This window comes from Marmota monax, unplaced genomic scaffold (assembly GCF_021218885.2).
Source record: "Marmota monax isolate L192 unplaced genomic scaffold, Marmota_monax_Labrador192_F-V1.1 WCK01_AAM20220418_F8-fsc00020, whole genome shotgun sequence".
In the NCBI taxonomy this organism is placed as follows: Eukaryota; Metazoa; Chordata; class Mammalia; order Rodentia; family Sciuridae; genus Marmota; species Marmota monax.
The window spans coordinates 1,160,709-1,183,677 of record NW_026692912.1 but is presented as its reverse complement, the minus strand read 5'-3'; the positions used below and the strand labels follow the sequence as shown (position 1 = coordinate 1,183,677).

General features: G+C 33.8%; 1 protein-coding gene across 1 annotated transcript in view; it reads right to left on the bottom strand.

Moving 5' to 3' along the window:
• Positions 1 to 22,969, bottom strand: part of Tmem38b (transmembrane protein 38B) — a 60,081-nt gene that overhangs the window by 11,704 nt on the left and 25,408 nt on the right. The window contains exons 3-5 of the mRNA XM_046452019.2: positions 17,227 to 17,411; positions 16,360 to 16,447; positions 8,975 to 9,092 (exon numbers count right to left, since the gene is read on the bottom strand). Of these exons, the coding sequence (XP_046307975.1) occupies positions 8,975 to 9,092; positions 16,360 to 16,447; positions 17,227 to 17,411 (391 nt within the window). The remainder of the gene's footprint in view (positions 1 to 8,974; positions 9,093 to 16,359; positions 16,448 to 17,226; positions 17,412 to 22,969) is intronic.

Sequence of the window (22,969 nt, the reverse complement as noted above, 5' to 3'; positions counted from 1 at the left end):
CAGGAAGATACACACAATTTAAACAGACCAATAACAAAGGAGGAACTAGAAGAAGCCATCAAAAGACTACCAACCAAGAAAAGCCCTGGACCGGATGGATATACAGCAGAGTTTTACAAAACCTTCAAAGAAGAATTAATACCAATACTTTTCAAGTTATTTCAAGAAATAGAAAAAGAAGAAGCTCTTCCAAATTCATTCTATGAAGCCAACATCACCCTGATCCCGAAACCAGACAAAGACACTTCAAAGAAAGAAAACTACAGTCCAATATCTCTAATGAACTTAGATGCAAAAATCCTCAATAAAATCCTGGCGAGTCGAATACAAAAACATATCAAAAAAAATTGTGCACCATGATCAAGTAGGATTCATCCCTGGGATGCAAGGCTGGTTCAATATACGGAAATCAATAAAAGTTATTCACCACATCGATAGACTTAACCATAAGAACCACATGATCATCTTGATAGATGCAGAAAAAGCATTCCACAAAGTTCAGCATCCCTTTATGTTCAAAACACTAGAAAAACTAGGGATAACAGGAACTTACTTCAACGTTGTAAAAGCTGTATATGCTAAGCCTCAGGCTAGCATCATTCTGAATGGAGAAAAACTGAAGGCATTCCCTCTAAAATCTGGAACAAGACAGGGATGCCCTCTCTCACCACTTCTATTCAATTTAGTCCTCGAAATACTAGCCAGAGCAATTAGACAAAAGAAATTAAAGGCATAAAATTAGGAAAAGAAGAACTTAAATTATCACTATTTGCGGATGATATGATACTATATCTAACAGACCCAAAAGGGTCTACAAAGAAACTACTAGAGCTAATAAGTGAATTCAGCAAAGTGGCAGGATATAAAATCAACACGCAAAAATCAAAGGCATTCCTGTATATCAGCGACAAATCCTCTGAAATGGAAATGAGGACAACCACCCCATTCACAATATCCTCAAAAAAAATAAAATACTTGGGAATCAACCTAACAAAAGAGGTGAAGGATTTATACAATGAAAACTACAGAACCCTAAAGAGAGAAATAGAAGAAGACCTTAGAAGATGGAAAAATATACCCTGTTCATGGATAGGAAGAACTAACATCATCAAAATGGTGATATTACCAAAAGTTCTCTATAGGTTTAATGCAATGCCAATCAAAATCCCAATGGCATTTCTTATAGAAATAGATAAAGCAATCATGAAATTCATATGGAAAAAACAAAAGACCCAGAATAGCAAAAGCAATTCTAAGAAGGAAGTGTGAATCAGGAGGTATAGCGATACCAGATTTCAAACTGTACTACAGAGCAATAGTAACAAAAACAGCATAGTACTGGCTCCAAAACAGGCGGGTGGACCAATGGTACAGAATAGAGGACACAAAGACCAATCCACAAAATTACAACTTTCTTATATTTGATAAAGGGGCTAAAAGCATGCAATGGAGGAAGGATAGCATCTTCAACAAATGGTGCTGGGAAAACTGGAAATCCATATGCAACAAAATGAAACTGAATCCCTTTCTCTCGCCATGCACAAACGTTAACTCAAAATGGATCAAAGAGCTTGATATCAAATCAGAGACTCTGCACCTGATAGAAGAAAAAGTTGGCTCCGATCTACGTATTGTGGGGTTGGGCTCCAAATTCCTTAATAGGACACCCATAGCACAAGAGTTAATAAATAGAATCAACAAATGGGACTTACTCAAACTAAAAAGTTTTTTCTCAGCAAGAGAAACAATAAGAGAGGTAAATAGGGAGCCTACATCCTGGGAACAAATTTCTACTCCTCACACTTCAGATAGAGCCCTAATATCCAGAGTATACAAAGAACTCAAAAAATTCAATAATAAGATAACAAATAACCCAATCAACAAATGGGCCAAAGACCTGAACAGACACTTCTCAGAGGACGACATACAATCAATCAACAAATACATAAAAAATGCTCACCATCTCTAGCAGTCAGAGAAATGCAAATCAAAACCACCCTAAGATACCATCTCACTCCAGTAAGATTAGCAGCCATTATGAAGTCAAACAACAACAAGTGCTGGAGAGGATGTAGGGAAAAGGGTACACTTGTACATTGCTGGTGGGACTGCAAATTGGTGCGGCCAATTTGGAAAGCAGTATGGAGATTCCTGGGAAAGCTGGGAATGGAACCACCATTTGACCCAGCTATTGCCCTTCTCAGACTATTCCCTGAAGACCTTAAAAGAGCGTACTACAGGGATACTGCCACATCGATGTTCATAGCAGCACAACTCACAATAGCTAGACTGTGGAACCAACCCAGATGCCCTTCAATAGATGAATGGATAAAAAAAAAAAATGTGGCATTTACACACAATGGAGTATTAAGCAGCACTAAAAAATGACAAAATCATGGAATTTGCAGGGAAATGGATGGCATTAGAGCAGATTATGCTAAGTGAAGCTAGCCAATCCCTAAAAAACAAATGCCAAATGTCTTCTTTGATATAATGAGAGCAACTAAGAACAGAGCAGGGAGGAAGAGCAGGAGGAAAAGATTAACATTAAACAGAGACATGAGGTGGGAGGGAAAGGGAGAGAAAAGGGAAATTGCATGGAAATGGAAGGAGACCCTCATTGTTATACAAAATTACATATAAGAGGTTGTGAGGGGGAAGGGAAAAAAAAACAAGGGAAAGAATTAAATTACAACAGATGGGGCAGGGAGAGAAGATGGGAGGGGAGGGGAGCGGGGATAGCAGAGGATAGGAAAGGTAGCAGAATACAACAGTTACTAATATGACATTATGTAAAAATGTGGATGTGTAATCGATGTGATTCTGCAATCTGTATTTGGGGTAAAAATGGGAGTTAATAACCCACTTGAATCGAATGTATGAAATATGATATGTCAAGAGTTTTGTAATGTTTTGAATAACCAATAAAAAAATAAAATAAAATAAAATTTATGTGAATTTTATCCTATTCCTGCTTAACTTATTTTAATGTTTAAAATTAATTACCATTGAGATCAATCACTGGTACAAAATGCATCATATTTACATGACTTTGTAAAGACAATGCCAAAACTCATATATAGCTTGGGGTATGGAAAGCCCTAGTTTGAAAAACATAGATTACTTGCTCAAAATTGTGAAGCTTAAATTCCAACAAAGGTCTGTATGATTTCAATACTCAAGTGCTTTTCCTATGCCAATAGTCTTTTGCATATATTTCTTTCCCTGATGCTTAAGTTTTAATAATCACAAAGGACTAGAGAGATCTACAAATGTAGAATTGAGTCCTCCTTGAATGAAAATGGGACCCCATATTTAATCAATATTCAGGCTTGCTTAAGTTCTGGGTGAAAAGAAAGACAGGAAGGAGCAGAGGAAGAATACAAGAAAGAGAGCAACACAAAATGGAGGTACTTAACATAATTCTCTCAATAAAAAAGAGAATAAATGAAGCAAGAAGAAAATTAACAATTATATTCTATAGTTGGATCACAATGAACAAGCATATGTATATACAAATATATGATTTCTATTCCTCCAAAATAAAGAATATACTTACTTTTCATACAAATAAAAAGTAATTACAAAATCTCATCAATACTAGTACAGAAATGAAGTTTCAACAAAATTCCAAAGAATAACACATAGATCACACATATATACTGTTCAAAATGTAAAGCAGAAATCACTTAAGAACAGATATTTTTAATGCTTGGAAATTTCAAAACATAGCTGTAAACATTTTCATGTCAAAGAAGAAACTAATGTAAATCAGTAGGAATTTAAACTAAATGACAATTAAAAACAAGTCAAAACATATGACATGAGATGCAGTGATTAAAACAGTGTAAAAGGAACAATAAAACCAAAAGTCAGTCTTCTGAAAAGATTAACAAAACACAGATAAACAAGACTGAACAAGAATGAATGAATGAAATTCCTCCTCCTTTGCTATGCCAGATATTCGATTCTAGACTAGCCCCTCCAGATGTGAAAAAACAAACTTGACAAAATACATAAGAAAATTATTATCAGGCATTGGACAAGAGATAGTGTAAGCCTGATCCATAAGAAAAGGGCAATACATGAAGTCATCTCCACATTTACCCCATTATTACCTGAGGACAACTTCTCAACCAGAGAACAAAGAACCTAGACTAAAGTTGAGGCAGCAGAGACATGTTCAACTGCAGCCAAAGGGAATGGAATCTGCAGAGCAGGTGCCAGAGAGGAGGAAGCAAGGCAGGCAGATGGATTGGGAGAAGAGACTCCAGATATCTATATAGGATGGTTCTGCAAATCCTTGGCTGAGGGACAAGGTGAACTGTGAAGACAGAGACTACTTAAGGCTTAACACAGAGCTGCTTCAATTGAGTTAAGATGAGAATAGATAACAGAGGCTGAGTAATGCTAAGGGTCATTTATTTTGTTTCTCCCATAAAAATCATTATTTTTTTTTAAGTGTCAATTTTTTTATTTATATATGACAGCGGAATGCATAGTAATTCTTATTATATAGAGAGAGCACAATTTTTCATCTCTGGTTGTATATAAAGTATATTCACACCAATTTGTGTCTTTAAAAAAAATCACTATTTTTATACATATATTACACTTATTTGTGTGTGCCCATCATACTTTGAGGGAGATATTTTCTCTGAGAATTTATTACCATCTATTTATATGCCAAAACAATAACTAAAATACTATCAAATTTTTCTGACTATATAAATTGTAAAGGAAAAAATAAAAAGTAAAATTTTTTTTCTGAATATTCCTTTCTTAATATCTTTTTTAAAAACTGAGACACTGTTCACTTAGTAGCTGCTCAGAAGCTCTTAAATTACAAGCCATTTTAAAACCAGTATAATTTTTCATAAAATTAGGGCAAATGGATGAGTTACTTGAAAATTAATGGATATATTTCTAATCAGGAAAATGTTAGGGAATATTATAAGAAAAATTCAGTGTTCCCTGTTTTTCTAATTTAAAATATCTTTTAAATTATCACATTAAGATACTGTGTTTAAGTTCAGCTATTATAATAAAGAGCTATATGTCTAGCAACAATTCTAAGAAAAACTATCATTTTTATTCTACCAATTAGATCTTGAACAAAAACTGATCCTCTAATTCAAAAAATGTAATAGTTTAGTGTACTACTTATTCTTATCAAGCCCATAGTAAACATTCATTTTCTTTAAAGTTAGAACTCTCAGAAACTGTACAGGTCCCAACATTCCTTCATGATAAAAGAAAAAACATCAACAAACTAAGAAAGAACTAACTCCCTTAACCTGATCTATAAAAAACTCACAGCTAATATCATACTTCGTAAGAAACAGACTGAAAGCTTTCTCCTAAAGATCAGGAACAAGACAAGAATGTTCAGTCTCTCCATTTCTATTCAACAATGAACTTGAGGTTCTAGCCAGGGCAACTGGGCAAGACATGAAGATCAGAGGGAAAAATGTAAAAATTATCTCTGTGGATACATCCCTAAATCCCTAAAGATCAGACGGAAAAATGTAAAAACTATCTCTGTGGACACATCCCTAAATATAAAAAAATCCTAAAGAATAAACACCAAAACCAATCAACCAACCAACAAAACTAACAAGTAAAAATAATCTCAAAAGCTACTTGAGGTAATAAATGTGTTCAGCAAGATTACAGGTCTCAAGATAAAATATACAAAGCAACTGTAAGCCAGGCGCAGTGGCACATACCTGAGAACCCAGAAGCTCAGGAGGCTGAGGCAGGAGGATCAGAAGTTCAAAGACATCCTCAGCAACTTAGGCCCTAAGCAACTCAGCAAGATCTTATCTCTAAATAAAATACAAAAAAAGGGCTTGGGATATGGCTCAGCAGTCAAGTGCCACTGAGTTTCAATCCCCAGAACCAAAAAAAAAAAAAAAAAAGGAATTTTATTTCTACATGTTTATAATGAGTAACCTGAAAATAAAATTTAAAAAACAATTCCATTTGCTATAAATCAAAAATAATAAAATACTTAGGAATAAATTTAACAAAAAAGTGTATGAATTTAACATTGAAAACATTAAGATCAGGCCGGAGCTGTAGCTCAGTGGTAGAGCACATGTCTAGAATGTATGAAACACCTGGTTTGACTCTCAGCACCACATATAAATAAATAAAATAAAGGTCCATTGACAACTAAAAAAAAAAAAAAAAAATATATATATATATATATATATATATATATATATATGAAAAAAATAAAACATTTAGTGTTTTCAGTCCTTGAAAAAACTTAAAAATGACCTAAATAAGTGGAAATAAATCTTGTGTTGATGGATTGGAAGACTTAACATTGATTTAAAGCAATGTTTCTTTTACAGATTTAAAGCAATCCCTATCAAAATATGAAATGGTTTCTTTGCAGAAACTGTCAAGTTTATACCAAAACTCATATGGAAATTCAAATGACCCAGAATAGTCAAAAACAATCCCAAAAAAGAAGAAAAAACTCAGAGAACTTACTCTTCTTGATTTCAAAACTAACTACAAAGCTACAATATAAGGTATTAGGAAAACAGAATAAGACTAGGCATACATATGAATGGAATAAAAGTGAAAAGTCTGGAAATAAACTCTCAAATTCACCGTCAGCTGATTTTTACAAGGTTGCAAAGATAATTTAATGAGAGAAAATATTGTCTTTTCAATAAAAAGCACTGGGATAAGTAGATATCTAAATGTGAAAGAATAAAGTTGGACTCATCCTCATACCATATACAAAACTCACTCTAGAAGGATCATAGACCTAAAGATAAAGCAAAAATGATAATACTCTGAGGAAAAAAAACAAAAGATAAATCTTCATGACCTTGGATTTCACAATGGTTTCTTAGATACAACATGAGAAGCACACAAAACAAAGGAATAGCTAAACTGGACTTAATCAAAATTTTTAAAACTTGTGCTTCCAAAGACACTATCAAGTGAAAAGAAAGCTCAGAATGAGGAAAAAAAAATCTAGAAATCATAATTCTCAAAAGGGTTTATGACTAAGTCAATTCTCAGTTGCTGTGACAAAAATGAGGATATAAACTACTCATAAGGAGGAAAACTTAGTTTGGCTCAGTTGCAAATGTTTCCTTCCATATCACTCGGCCCTGTTGCCTTTGGGCTTATGAACAGGCAGAACATCCTGGCAGATAGCAGGTGGCAGAAGAGGTCTGTTCACCCCATGGCAATCAGGAAGCAACAAGAGAGAGTAAGGGCTGGAGTCCAAATATCTCCCCCTTAAAGGACTTCTACAAGGCTCTGCTTCCTAAAGGTCCCACTTTCTCCCAATACAATCAGAAGCTGGTGAACAAGCCTTCAACACAAGGCCAAATTCCCAAAGGTCCCTAAGTCCCAAAAGTCCCAAAGGGGACATTTGAGATCTACACCAAATAGTTTAATATCCACAGTACATAAAGGATTCTTACAACTCAACATTAAAAAGACAAATAACACAATTAAAAGTGGGAAAATGATCTGAACAGACATTTTACCAAAGAAGATATAAAAACTGCCAACCAGCACAAGAAAAAAATGCTCAGCATCATTAGTTAACAGGGAAATGTAAATCAAAAGCACAATGAGATACCACTTCCACCCTGTAGGATGGCTGGAATAAAAGAAACAGATAATAACACATGCTGGTGGGATATGTAAAATTGGAGCTCATCTATTACTGGTGAGAATGCAAAATGATGGCCATGCTTTGGAAAAACACCCTGTAAGTTCCTCAAGAAGTTAAACACAGAATTACTATATGATCTAACAATATATTCCTAGATGATATACCCACAAGAAATAAACCACATGTCTTTCCAAAAACTTTTACTTGCATGTTCATAACTCATTATATGTACTCTAAGAGTCACAACCAAAATGTCTATCAATAAATGAGTGGATAAATAAAATGACCTACGGTTACAAGTGTTGGGGAAAATGTGAAGCAACTGCCAATGAGCACAAGGTTTCTTGTGGGGGTAACAAAAATATTCTAATAATGACAATGATGATAACTGCACAAATCTGCCAACATACTAAAACCCATTCAACTTATACTTTAAATATTTGAATTGTAAGGTATGTAAAATATATTTCAATAAAGCTGTTTAAAAAATACATGTGGCTCAAAATTTGAGGACTGGAAGAGGAGAGCACAAGTGAAGGGATATTCGGATATTTGGAGACCCTAAATTAAGCCACAGACAACTCCCACTGAAGACACCACAAAATAAAAATAAATGACCTCTATGGTGACTTATCTAAGACATAAATTTATATGATTCTGCTTTCCTTTTGAGAATCATGTAGTGAGTTCTTAATAAAAAATATCTGATCTTAAATAGAGCTAGTCATAAAATTTATCTAGGCTTAAATAATAATATTCTAAAATTATCTATTTGTGAATAGGAAACAATACCAAATAATGATAAGAACAATCAGAATTAGCCTTATGATACAGCTGTAAAAGAAACTCAAAACATGTCAGACACAGTGACAGAATGACGTGAATTATCTCCAATTCTCAAAATAACAACAGAAGTGAGTGACCATAAATATGTCCTAATGTAAAATCTTGACATTTTAGAGCTTAAAGAAATTCTAACATCTACCGTGCACCTCACTTGAAAAAAATGAGGCAGCACTACCTTTGCAGTCTCTGATCAGCCTTGGCTATTTCCATTACTCACTGGCTTTTAATATATCATACCAGATTGTCTGCTCATGTTTCCAGACATCCTTGGCAAAAAGCAAATGAGGAATCACAGACAAGCTGTTTTGGAAACTCATGGATGTGCTGAATAAAATATCTCAAATTCACCTTTTCATATTTTAATACAATAAAATAGAAATATTCTTGTTACTGGGTCAGTATGTAGAATTCTATCACAGGGGAAAGGTTAGATGGGATTTGTAATACTAATTTACAGATACCTAGAACTCTTACCTTTGTGGTCACAAGAAAGATGGTATAAAGGAACATAAGATTATGCTTTGATATGGTCAGATGCTTGGTGTGCTGAAATGTGAAGATAAGGGACCCCAGCAGGGTTACCTTGGAAGGGCTGAAAATAAAACATATTTTAAGACAGTAGTTAATAAAAATGTAATCATAGATAATTAATAAACTATATCTTTCTCAAAGAGTACACTGTACAACATTTCTTTTTAAATATTTATTTTTTAGTTTTCGGCGGACACAACATCTTTGTTTGTATGTGGTGCTGAGGATCAAACCCAGGCCGCACGCATGCCAGGCGAGCACACTACCACTTGAGCCACATCCCCAGCCCCTGTACAACATTTTTTAATGAGCTACTAACAGATATTAACACAAAATGAGATTTGTGAATTTACTTAAGAGTTCTGGAAATGCTAAGTCATACAAAATTAAATACCTTTCTTCACAGTATAAAGTATCAAAGATTTCAGAAATGTCTATGTACGTCATGGCTTTCTAAAAGGTGAGTATATTTCCATAATGCAACATTTCTAAAACATACTTTGAACATATAACATTGTTCCAAAAAGGAGCTGAAAGTCTCATGTTTCATAGCATGATTTGGAATTAGTATTGAAAAACCTTCAGTGCTAAACAAGCTGAGGGATGTGGCAGTAGGAGAGGAGACGGTGAGAGGAGGGAAATTCACCCCCAATTTGTAGTGTTTGCCTATTTCCATGATGTACATACTCCCACATAGCTAATTTCAGGCTGCTGCATGCAATGAAAAAGAGATATACACAACTGGCTCCATAAAACAATATGAGCCAACTCCAACACATCATATTAGCTTTTGCTAATATCTTAATGCTGAAACTGTAAGTCTACAATGAGTTACTAATGGATCAAATAAGCAACATTACTTTGATATTATATACCCGCCACATTATTTAAAGTATACCTCAGTAATAGATCATTATCTAGCTTCTCTATGCTTACCATAAAGATAAATGATACGCTCTCAGAATGCCATATTGCAACATGACAAATTTAAAGATCCCTATAAGTCACTTTATTTTTTTAAATAGGTTATTTAATTATTATACACTAAAGATTAAGTTCAAAATAGGAGTAAGTTTAGGCAACAGGATTTGGAATTCACTTACCAATATACTGAGTAACATATTTTAAAACAGTGATCTCTAAGTTTTTATTTTATATCCCTATAGGTCTTTATGTTTTAGATGTTCCCTAATATGTTTCTTAATTTATAAAAGTATGCATACATACATAATTTTATTATAAACTGTACATAAAACTGAAATTCTAAAAGGATAAGATAAAAACAAATGAAATGAGATTTGTCTTCAAGTTATTTTTCAACTATTCATTTCTACTAATTTGGTTTCTGTACCAAAGTGGGTCATTACAGGTATGGCCTTGGCATACACATCTTCCATTTTGGATTACATTCTCTTGAAGGTTGAATTTGAAGAATAATGATTTTATAGATACTAAACTGGAGCAGGACACTGGAGAAGGGTTAGAATTAGGGGAAATTCCATTTTAAATCAAAGTATGAGATTTGTCAGGAAACTCAGGATGTATTAGAAAATTGTAATATATATATTAATTTCCTGTAAAACTAAAAACAAGTTTTCTAGTTCCACAATGGTGGAACAGGTACTGGGTAATAGTTACAGACATTCTCATTCCAAAAGGAAGAGAATAAAATAAATATATCATTGGTACCAAGCAATTTCAAAATTCAGCAGGGCAATTCCATTAGGTTTCAAGGCTTGGGGATAATCCTCTATGGCTGGATACACTGTCCTGAATCTGCAGCTCTAATCTCTACACTCATGTCTTTGGTTTCTGCACCTCTGACTCCAGACTGTAGGGCTAGACTCAGGCCTCTGGGGCACAGTCCCCACCATGAAGTCATTATTCCTTTTCCTTTAGAGGGCAGCACACTTCTGTAGCTGCGCAGTTTTATCAGCCTATTTTTCACCTAAGGAATTCCATGAGTTTGATAATCTTCTTTCATTTCATCCTGTCTCTGTTCTTGCAGTCCAAGCTGGCAGTATATCTGCTAATTTAACATTTCTAACACTCTCTGGGTTTCCTGGGATCCATGCCATTAGTCAAGCGAATCCTTCCTCCACAAATCTTTCTTGAATAATCTCCTCTCTATTCCTGGGCTTCGGCTATGATGGCTGAAATTTACCCATGAATCACATGCCTAATCCCTTCAACACTAGTAAAAGACTGTCCAATTAAACCCTTGACCAGAGAAAAAATTTTTTCTTACTAGAGAAAATCTTCCTAAGCATGAATCTAAGTTTTTAAATATTTTATTTGTTCTTTTTAGATATACACAATAGTGGACTGTATTTTGACATATTATAGACACATGGAGTATATTTCCCATTCCTGTGGTTGTGGAGTTACAGTGATCATGTATTCACATATGAAGTTAGGAAAGTTATGTCTGATATATCCTACTGTCCTTCCTATTCCTTCGTGTTAGCATGTGCATATCAAAGAGAACATTCAGCCTTTGGTTTTTAGGGACTGGCTTATGTTGCTTGCATGATAGATTTCAGTTCCATCTCTTATGGAAAAATGCCATAATTTCATTCTTCTTTATAGCTGAGTAATATTCCATTTATTCCATTGTGTATATATACCACATTCTTTATCCATTCATTTGTTGAAGGGCACCTAGGTTGGTTCCATAGCTTAGCTATTGTGAACTGAGCTGCTATAAACATTCATATATATATATATATATATATATATATATATATATATATATATATATATATATATTATGCTGATTGTAAGTCCTTTGGGTATATGCCAAGGAGTGGGATAACTGGGTCAAATGGTAGTTCCATTCCAAGCTTTCTGAAGTATCTCCATACTGCTTTCCAGAGTGGTTGTACCAATCTGCAGTTCCACCAGCAATGTATGAGTGTACATTTTTCCCCACTTCCTCCCCAATATTTATTGTTACTTGTACTCTTGATAAATGCCATTCTGACTGAAGTGAGATGAAATCTCAGTGTAGTTTTAATTTGCATTTCTCTAATTGCTAGAAAAGCTGAACATTTTTCCATATATTTGTTGGCTTGATCATATTTCTTCTGTGAAGTACCTGTTCAGTTCCTTTGTCCATTTATTGACTGGGTTATTTCTTTTTACAATGTTAAGTTTTTTGTTTTGGGGGGTTTTTGTTTTGTTTTGTTTTTTGTTTTTTGTATATCCTAGAGATTAATGTTCTATTTAGGTGAAGGTGGCAAAGACTTACCCCCATTCCTTAGGCTCTCTCTTCACATTCTTGATTGTTTCCTTGCTGTGAAGAAGCTTTTTAGTTTGATACCAACCCATTTATTGATTCTTGATTTTACTTTTTACTCTTTAAAAGTTTTGTTGAGGAATTCAGTTCTGAGGCCAACATGGTAGACATCTGGACCTACTTTATCTTCTTCTAGTAGCTGCAGGGTCTCTGATCTAATGCATAAGTCCTTGATACACTCTGAGTTGAGTTTTGTGCAGGGTCAGAGAAAGGGGTTTAGTTTCATTTTGATACACACAGATATCCAGTTTTCCCAGCACCATTTGTTGAAGAGGCTATCTTTTCTCCAAAGCATGTTTATGGAGCCTTTGTCCAGTATAAAATAACTGTATTTACATGGGTTTCTCTTTGTCTTCTATTCTGTACCATTGGTTTTGGTGCCAATACCATGCCAGTTTTATTACTATCACTCTGAGTTATAATTTAAGGTCCGGTACTGTGATGCCTCCTGCTCACTTTTCTAAGAATTACTTTGGTAACATGAATCTAATTTTGTCATGCAACCTGTATAGGCTGAGAGTATGCCACTGCCTTGGAATGACTTTTTGAATACCATATCAAAATCTCAAGCTACAAAAGCAAAAACAAATAAATAAACAGGACTCTATCAAGTTAAAAAGCTTCTGTGCAACAAAGGAAACAACCAATAAAGTGAAAGGGCAGGGCTAGGGATGTGGCTCAAGCGGTAGCGTACTCGCCTGGCATGCGTGTGGCCCGGGTTCGATCCTCAACACCACATACAAACAAAGATGTTGTGCCCACCGAAAACTAAAAAAATATAAATATTAAAAAAAAATTCTCTCTCTCTCTCTCTCTCTCTCACTCTCTCTCTTTAAAATAAATAAATAAATAAACAAATAAATAATAAAGTGAAAGGGCAAACCACAGACTAGGAGAATATTTAAACCTAGTATATGATACATGGTTAATATCCAGAATTTATTAAGAAACCATACAATCTAACAGCAAGAAAATATATAACCAGGTTTAAAAAGGAAGCAAAGGAACTTAATATTTCTCCAAAGGACATAAAAATAGCCAACATTACTAATCATCAATGAAATGCAAATTAAACTACTGTGAGATACCAACTCACACCCATGAGGGTAGCTATTATCAAAAAGACAAAAGACAAGAAATGCTGATAAAGGTATGAAGAAAATGGAACCTTTCACACTATAGTAGGAATTAAAACTAGTATAACAAAGTATGGAAAACAGCATATAGGTTCCAAAAGATATTAAAACTGAAAACTCCCATACCATAGTGGGGTTTGGGCATTAGGGGACTTTTACATCAGTAAAACAGAAGAAAGTCCAGAAACAGAGCCACAAATATGTGATCACTTGATTATGGGGGATAAAAAAACAAGGGTTAACAAGGCACTAAATGGGCAAAAGGAAAGTCTTCTCAAGAAATGGTGCCAAAACAACTGCATATAGAAGGGAAAAATAAATATCAAATCCTACACAATACTATTTATACAAAAATTAAACTTGAAATAGATCATAGACTTAACTATAAAAGCTAAGAGTAGAAATTTCTTGAAACCATTAGAATAATAACTTTGCAATTCTGGATAGGCAAAGACAACTCAGAATATGAAAGTATTAAAAAATTGATAAACTGATCTGTACCAAAAGTCTATAAACACACATCAAAGAAATGGCATTTTATGTGTAATATGAATTGTAATGCATACTGCTGTCATACATAACAAATTAGAATTAAAAAAAGAAATGGTATTCAGAATATATAAAGAATATAACAAGGGCTGGGATTGTAGTTCAGTGGTAGACCACTAGCCTAGCACTAGTGAGGTACTGGGTTTGATCCTTAACACCACATAAAAATAAATAAATAAAATAAAGGTCCAGAAACAAAAAAAAAAAAATTAAAAAATATAATAAGACAAACAATCTAATCATAACAGTAGGAAAAGGTATATACAGATACTTCTCAAAACAGACATAAAATGGCCAATAAGCATATGAAAAGATGTTCAACATAGTCCACAGGGAAATACTAACTAAAATCACAATGAGAAATGTACTCACTATAATTTCTAAAAATAAAAAGACTGACAATCCCAAGGCTTGGCAATAATATGGAGCAACTAGAACTCTTAAGACATTTTGGGAAAATGGGCAATGGTTTTTAAAAAGTTAAATGTACACCTACTATACAACTCAGCCATTCCCTAATATGTTTACATAAATAAAATGAGAATGTGTTCACACAATGATTCACATACAAATGTTGAAGGAACTTTTGCTCACAATGGTCGAAACTGGAATCAACCCAAATGTCCATCAACAGATAAAATAAAATGTGATTGCTCCATAAAATAAAATATAGCACAAAAAGGAAGAAACCAGCTCATCCACATGTTGAACCTCAAAATTGCTATGATGAAAGAAAGAAGTTAGATCCAAAAGAATATACAAAATCCATTTACATAAAATTCTAGAAAAAAAACAGATTTCTGTCTATAATCAAGAATGGAGGGAGAGATGGAATGCAAAGGGACAAAAGGAAATTTGTGGATTAATGGAAATATTCTTGATAGTGATCACTATTCCTTTATTATATATTTCTGTTTAAACTCAACAAAAATTATATTCTTTAAATGGATGCAGTTTACTCAATATAAAGTTTTAGCTTAATTAAAAAATTAAGAAATGCACAATTTAAAAAGGAAAGAAAGAAAAGAAAAACATTCTAAATACCTAGGTAGCAATAAGCAAGTCTTCTAATATCTCTGAGCCTTAGTTTTCTAATCCATGAAGTAGAAATAATACCTGCTTTTTAGGTTTATTGAGAGTATTAGTGATAACATATATGTTTTTAGAAGTGTCTACAGAGCACCTGATAGGATAAAGCCTCAGAAAATAGCTTTGGATTCTGTTTTCAGTTCCACTTATTCTAAAACACTGATTTTATACACTATTCTCTAAGGCTTTACTTTGGAATATATTATGTTCAAACTACCTCTTATAAGCTTTAAAGGGTACTTTCCAAGTTGAATATCCTGGAATTTACTGGTTCACTCAAAAATACTACCTCATTCATAATGCTTGTGATCTTTATATTTAATCCATTAATTAGAAAATGAGCTTACAAAAATCAACAGTAAGAGCAGCTTATTATGGCCACTATTCCTAAAGTCTTCTCTTTCTCAACCTGTGTGAATAATAACTATATTTTCCATTTCATTTTCAGGTGCACCAGGTATATACCTATGACTTATTTATAAGATTTGAGTTGTTGTCTTTAGAAAACATCTAATGATTAGATTCTTTTCTCTAAACAGATGTGACCTACAGTTTGCATTACACAAATATACAGTGGTTTTTTTTGCTAATCTTTTTCTTACTTTGATACTTAAACTCACCTGTAATTTTTAAAACCACTCTCAGGATCTTATGATAATGTACTAATTTATTTTCCCATTAATTTTGACATTTTACTACTAGAGCTATGTATAAACTGAAATGTGTGCGATGTCACAGTCACTAATGAAAATGCCAAGAGCCTATAATTGATTCATTTCCATCCAGAGAACTCTGCCTCTAAGTAGATCTCTCTTCATAAGTATATACTCTTCCCATAATTCTATGATAATCTGAAGGTTTTTGTTTTGTTTTATTTTTTGTTTTTTAAGGGGATAAATCCTCAGAGAAGTGAATCAATATTTATTTTAAAACTTCATTTGAGAGAGAAAACTTTTAGAAAGAATAAAATTGGGGGGTTTTCTTTCCATTGTCATTACCATTTATTTTTTCAGCTATATTTCATTACACTTGGGAGTTCTAAAAATGTTGTTAAAAAGATCTAAGAACGGGGCTGAGGCTGTGGCTCAGTGGCAAAGTGCTTGCCTCGCATGTGTGAGGCCCTGGGTTCGATCCTCAGAACCACATAAAAGTAAACAAATAACATAAAAATATTGTGTTCAATACTACAACTAAAAAAAAAAAAAAAAAGATCTAAGAACAAAATCCAGATCTCAGTAAAATATATACCAACTTACTAGGACATCTTCAGCCATTCATTACCTTCTGGTTTCCAATCTCCTTTTAGTAACTGTTCAAAATTTGTGATAATGATACCACCTGCACCTAAAAATAAAAATTAAAAAATAAACAAGATTATTTAGTAACTTTCTTAAGAATATTTGAGGAGAGCCCTAATTCTACCACCTGATTTAAAATCCAAGAGGATTCCCAAACAGAAATCTTGGAAGAAAGAAAAAAATTGCTTTGTAAGCTTAGGATACTGAAACATCTGCAATTCTCCCCTTTCACCAGCACGGCAATTGTCTATTTTACTTCACTTAAGCTTAAATTTGGGGTCTCAAGCACAGAGGTATGGCTAGAGGTTTGTTTCAGACCTAAAAAATAAAATCATATGTTTTACCATTTACTCTCCTGATATAATTAGTTTTAGGTACAGTATACTATAACAAGTTATTAGAGAAATTCATTCAATTCCTACAGAAAGCAACAATAAAAGCAACTGATGCATGAACATGAATCTATAACCAATCATATTTACTATTTCCAGTAATTCAAATTGGAGGAAAAGAACACAGAAAGAGCTACATAATTTCTTAAGTAAACTTGTTTTATTTATGTTAAAATAATTAACATAAATGTCTCTGGTTCATAAATCAAAGATAAAAATGAAATCAAAATCATAAAAATTTTATATAACAGTTAGGCTCAAAATAATGGCTGATGAACTAGTACTAGTGAAAAGTACTAGTTTTTAAATAATTTTGCTAGCCAACAGAAACAAAGTTTCTACCTCCAAAAAGACTGTTAATAAAAGTATGCCATCCCCATAATTATGGTACATCAATAAGAGAATACCTATGAACACATATTGTTAATATTACCTTGGGCCCATCCAATAGCTATCATGACTAACCAGCCATTTTTGTAATAGCTATTAGCATGTGTGATTCCACCTATTATTTTCCAAGTTCTGGTCACTTCCTTCATTCCCGCAGCCAGAAGTTGAACAGGTAAGAATGAATAGCCCTGGGAAATAAGGTCCCAAGGGCAAAAAAATATAATATACCTGAAATTAAAATTTAAATATTTTAATATGTGCACAGAATCAGAAGAACAGAAACAAAACTCTATCAGTACTAACAATATGGCATAACACAATAAATGGAATTATCCATGTAAACTTAGAATAGGAATCCAAGAAAAGCACATACTGTATAGGAAGGTCAATCTTTTAAATCACATGTCAAAATGTCATGATCAGCTGGGTGCGGTGACATACACCTGTAATTCCAGCAGCTAGGGAAGCTGAGTCAGGAGGACTGCAAGTTCAAAGCCAGCCTCAGCAAAAAGTGAGGTGCTAAGCAACTCAGTGAGATCCTGTCTCTAAATAAAATACAAAACAGGGCTGGGGGTGTGGCTCAGCGGTTGTCACCTGAGTTCAATCCCTAATACCAAAAAAAAAAAAAAAAAGTCATGACCTTGTGAATACTCCATAAATGGATGAAGTATCTACTGAGTTCCTAATTTGTGCCTATTTTCTGGAAGTATTGAATCAACTAACAAAATTAAGCAAAAGCATAACCACTTTTAGGGGTGAAGACTGCTCTAATTACACAATGTCAAGCAAGGCTGTTAAAGAACACTTTTTCATACAACTGAAAGAATATAAGCCTGGTTTTTAAAATTTAGTTGAACATGCTTAGTTTTAACCAATCATGTTTTAGAAATGAAGAGAAAATAAGTCGTTTTTTTTCTAGTAAAAATTTCTGACATTATTTGAACAGATGCTTAGGACAAGTGAAATTTAAAAAATAATTCACCAGAGGTGAATTGTTCTTAAAATATTAACAACCCTGCTTGCTTTTGAGCTATCACCTATCTTTGTATAGATTTATGTTGTTCACAAAGAGGCACAGGAAAGAAGTTACTGGGGATTGAGTGCAACCCTTTCTCAATTACCAAATGCCCTTTTCTCCAATTCATTTTTCTAGAGTATAAAGACATTGTATATGTTTTAATAAAATAAAATTATACATTAGAATTAGAAAAAATTAGTTTTCACTTTAACAGAAATTAAATTCAAAGGTAAAATACTGAAAGGAATAACAAAAACAATAGTACAAATGACCCCATTTCTCAATCCCTTCACTAAGTCTATCTTTAACATGAGTTAAAAACTTATGCTATTACAAGAGTAATCTTGGACTTTTCATATTCAAGATTTTATAATTATTTCTATTTCTGAATTAGTAAGTCCTTAATCAGATATTCCTAAATATGTGAATACCTACAATAAGCTAACACATTAAACAAACAAACAAAAAAACACCCTCCTTGAGTGCTAAATAGCCACAGAGCAAAAGATCATTTATTTTGTTCAGAAGACTTATAAATAAACATATCAGAAACACTGAATCTCTAAAACAACTATTCCTACTCTGTAACATAAATTAGATTTTTTTAAATTCCTTTAATGAATCACTCAACTAACACTCATTAAGTAATCACATGTCCCTCCTTATAACATCTCAGATACATTTAACTTCTAAAAGTGCCTAAAGAAAACATAACAGAAAAAAGAGAAAAATGATTGACAATAATGGATTTCTCACACATTTTTAAGTCTCATGGATTAAACTGATAAAGAAAGAAAAATGACCAAGGATAGAAATTAGTCCAAAAACAAGATACAAATAAAATCCTACACCACCAACAAATGAAAGCTAAACCACTTAAAGTAAGAAAGATGGGAGTAAAATTTCCCAAGGTTAGTCACTGAGAATTCTGTACTATCAATTCCATTCCTCTACAAAGATATTATCACTTAACTAAACCAAAACAGAACACTAAATAAATATAATTAATGTTGGTTCAATACAATAGTTTCCTCTTGTTCTTATTACTCTAATAAATTATTTTATATATGTGCTTTGAAAAAAGACTTACCCAATGACAGCTTGTCTAAATGTAATTTTAGCTATGCAACTGTATAATATGCAACATACAATAAGTTACACTTGGGAATTTAAGTTCAAGGTAAAAAAAAAAAAAACCCTGGGGAATAAAAATCAATACGTAGGAAAATTATAAAATATTTGCTTCCTCAGAAGCAGATTTTCAAAAAGAAAACTCCATCTATAGGCTGGGGTTATGGCTCAGCGGTAGAGCACTTGCCTAGCACGTGGGAGGCACTAGGTTCGATCCTCAGCACTACATAAAACTAAATAAATAAAATAAAGGTATTGTGTTCCAACTACAACTAAAAAAAAAATTTAAAAAAAGAAAAATCTTTCTAACCAATAATTATGACATAACCAAGTTAGTGTTTCTGTATGCCAGTAGATGGTGCTAATCTCCAGATGTGTGCACTATGATACTAAAGATGACCTTACTTGCTAGAATTTACACTCCAAACATCATTTTAATTTTCAAATTAAAATTAAATGAAGTAGTTGGGCACAGTGGCACATGCCTGTAATCTCAGTGACTCAGGAGGCTGAGGCAGGAGGATCGCAAGTTTGAGGTCAGCCTCAGCAACTTAGTGAGTCCCTAAGCAATTTATATAGATGTGGTCTCAAATTAAAAATAAGAAGGGCTGGGGATGTGACTCAGTGGTTCGATACCGAATACCAAAAATAAAGAAATAAGAAAAATTAAATGAAGCAAAGACTATATATTTATTCTAAATATTAAAACTTTAAAGGAGAAAATAGTAACATATACTATATGTCTTTAAATCAGAACCTTTTTTATATGTAAAGGTCTATGAGGACAAAGAAAAGATTCCTATTTGCAGAATAGGATGCAATATTGTCAGGTGTGGTGGCACACTCCTACAATCCCATCTACTTTGGAGACTGCAACAGGAGGATTGAAAGTTCAAGACCAGCCTCAGAAACCTGGCAAGACCCTCTCAAAATTTTAAAGGGAGGAAGGGGCTCAGTGGTAGAGTGCCCTGGGTTCAATCCCCAGTACTTGGGGGGGAAAAAAAAAAAGGAATACATTGCATGAACAAAGCACAAAGAACTAGATAGATACCCTAGGTTCCAATCACTTAGTATCTGCAATCCCTTGGGTAAGTTATTAACTCTGCATGCCTTATGCCTCATGCCTCAGTTATATGATCTGTGAAGAGTGAAACAATACTTACCTCACAAGATTCATGTGAGGTTTAAATGAGATAGTAAATATAAAGCACTAAGAAGAGTGTCTAGGACATAATAAATGATATATAAATTACTATCATTACTGTGGTTTTGTAATGCACAACAAAACAACTGGAACCAATAAAATGCTCATCAACAATAAAATAAATATAGGTATCAATATAATGGATTAAACAGCAATGGGAAGGAATGCACTATGGCTACACACAAAAACATACGGATGAATCTTAGTAATATAATATCAAGTGAAAAATTAATGCCCAGGAAACTATAGTCAGTATGATATTCCATTTTAAAATGGGTTCAGGTGCTAGGGGCTTACATAGCTCAATGCTATAGTGTGTGTTTAGCATGTTATAATGCCCTGGGTTCAATCCCAGAACCACAAAAAATAAATTAATTAAAATAGTGCCTCAAATAACCCAAATTTTCATCAACTAATTAAAAGGATTTTTAAAATGTGAAAAAAAAAATAGGGCCTCAAACAAACAAAACTAAAAATACTATTCCACCATGCGTCCAGCGCACTGGTTTCATTAATGAGGTTCTTGGCATAAAAGTTAACTAGTGAGATCGAAATAAACACACAGACTCAGTTACCTTTTTCTATGACCAGGTCCCAGACGGCTCTCCCTCTGGTTCATACCTCGAACCACCCGGTAGGGCAGCAAGGATTACTCAGGGCTAGCAGGAGAGAGAGGGAGCACGCCAGGGAGTAGCCTTTTATTGGGGAACAAGAAATTCAAGGGAGAATTCCATCCAATGAAGGTCTGGGTCAGTGACTGGTCCCCGGGGTCAGTGGTCAGTCACACCCCCACACGGACAGGCTCTTGCACCAGGAGAGGGCCGGGAAAGCTCCGACACAGTTTAGCCAGAGCGCCTCAGACCCAAACCGGGAGTTGCCCAGTCACGTGTGAGAATGGCTCCCCACATACTATTATTTATTCACCAATATAATATAAATTTTTCTAAAAGGTAAGATAAATACAACCATTAGGGTAGAGGTTATCTGTGAAAAATTAGAAGACAGGACAGAGGAAGAAAATGTATAAATGTATAAAAATTACTGGTAGAGTCCAGTTCTTAGGTTGGGTGCAATGCAGTGAGAATGTAAATTAATATAACGGTTTTGGGAAATGATCTGGCATCATATAATACAGTTTAAGAATCATTTTCCCTATAATTGAATATTACTCTTAAGCATATGCGAAGAGAAAATCTTACATATGTACACCAGTAAATATGTATGAATTTTCTTAGAAATACTGTTTATGATAGGAAAAAAGTAGAAACAACTGTCAGTAGAGAAAAGGAAAGATTATGATGTGATAATTCTGTTATGCTATACAACGGTGAAAATTGATAAATTACAACCACACACAATAAAAATGAATTTCAGGAATAGAGGTTGAACAAAAAACAGCAAGTTACAGAAAAACATATATGATTCCATTTATAAAATTTCAAAAATTATATTGTTTTGAGATATAAACATTGCTAAAGCTACATAGAAAAGCAAATGAATAATAAGCACAAAACTATGATGATTCCCTCTGAGGAAGGAAAAAGGGGACTAGAGAAGATACTGGGGACATCAAAACTAATAGAAGGATTCTGGGAAGATGGTAGTGATTGAATATATCTTAATTTACTCAAATCCCACAGAAAAACACAGAGCAACGAGACAGCCAACACTAAAATCCTATATACAATACTAATAAGAAAACCTCTCAGACCCCAAAAGCAAGTGGGAAGAGACAAATCACCAACACTCAGAGAGACCAACAGGAAAAAGATACAAGCTCACAAACAAAATAACACTAAAGGGAGCAAATGGGCACTCACCAGAAAGTACATGTAGGCCAATTTGAAGAAAAACTAGAGGGTTTCTGTCTGTGTGCTCGCCTGCACATTTGTTTTAGTAACTAGAGATTAACCTAGGGTCTTGTGCATGCTAAGTAAGGTTTCTACCACTGAACTACATCCTCATCCCTTTTTATTTTGAGACAGAATCTTACTAAATTGCCCAGGCTGGCCTAGAACTGGTAATCCTCCTGCTGCTTCAACCTCCACATAGGTTGCAAGGGTGAACTAACATATATGGCAGCTTAAACATCAGATAGGACAAGGGGTCCATGATAGAAGATGGGAAAAGGTTTAAACAATTTAGTCTGTATGAGCTTTCAAAACTGATCCACCAGGATGATCTTCTAGAACAGGCCCCATATTGAAAACAAACTGCTGGAATAAAATCAAAACAGAGCAGGACAGAAAAATAAAAGAAAGAGAAAAGTCCAGACCAAAATGGGGAAGGAGAAAAGACCCAAGAAATCTCAGGGAACATGTACCATCATCTTTTGAATGCTACATTAAAAACAACAAATAGAAGCTCTGTGAAGTCAGAAAATTCTACCTAATTCTGAAAGCCTAAAGGAAACCAAATTCATATAAATATTAC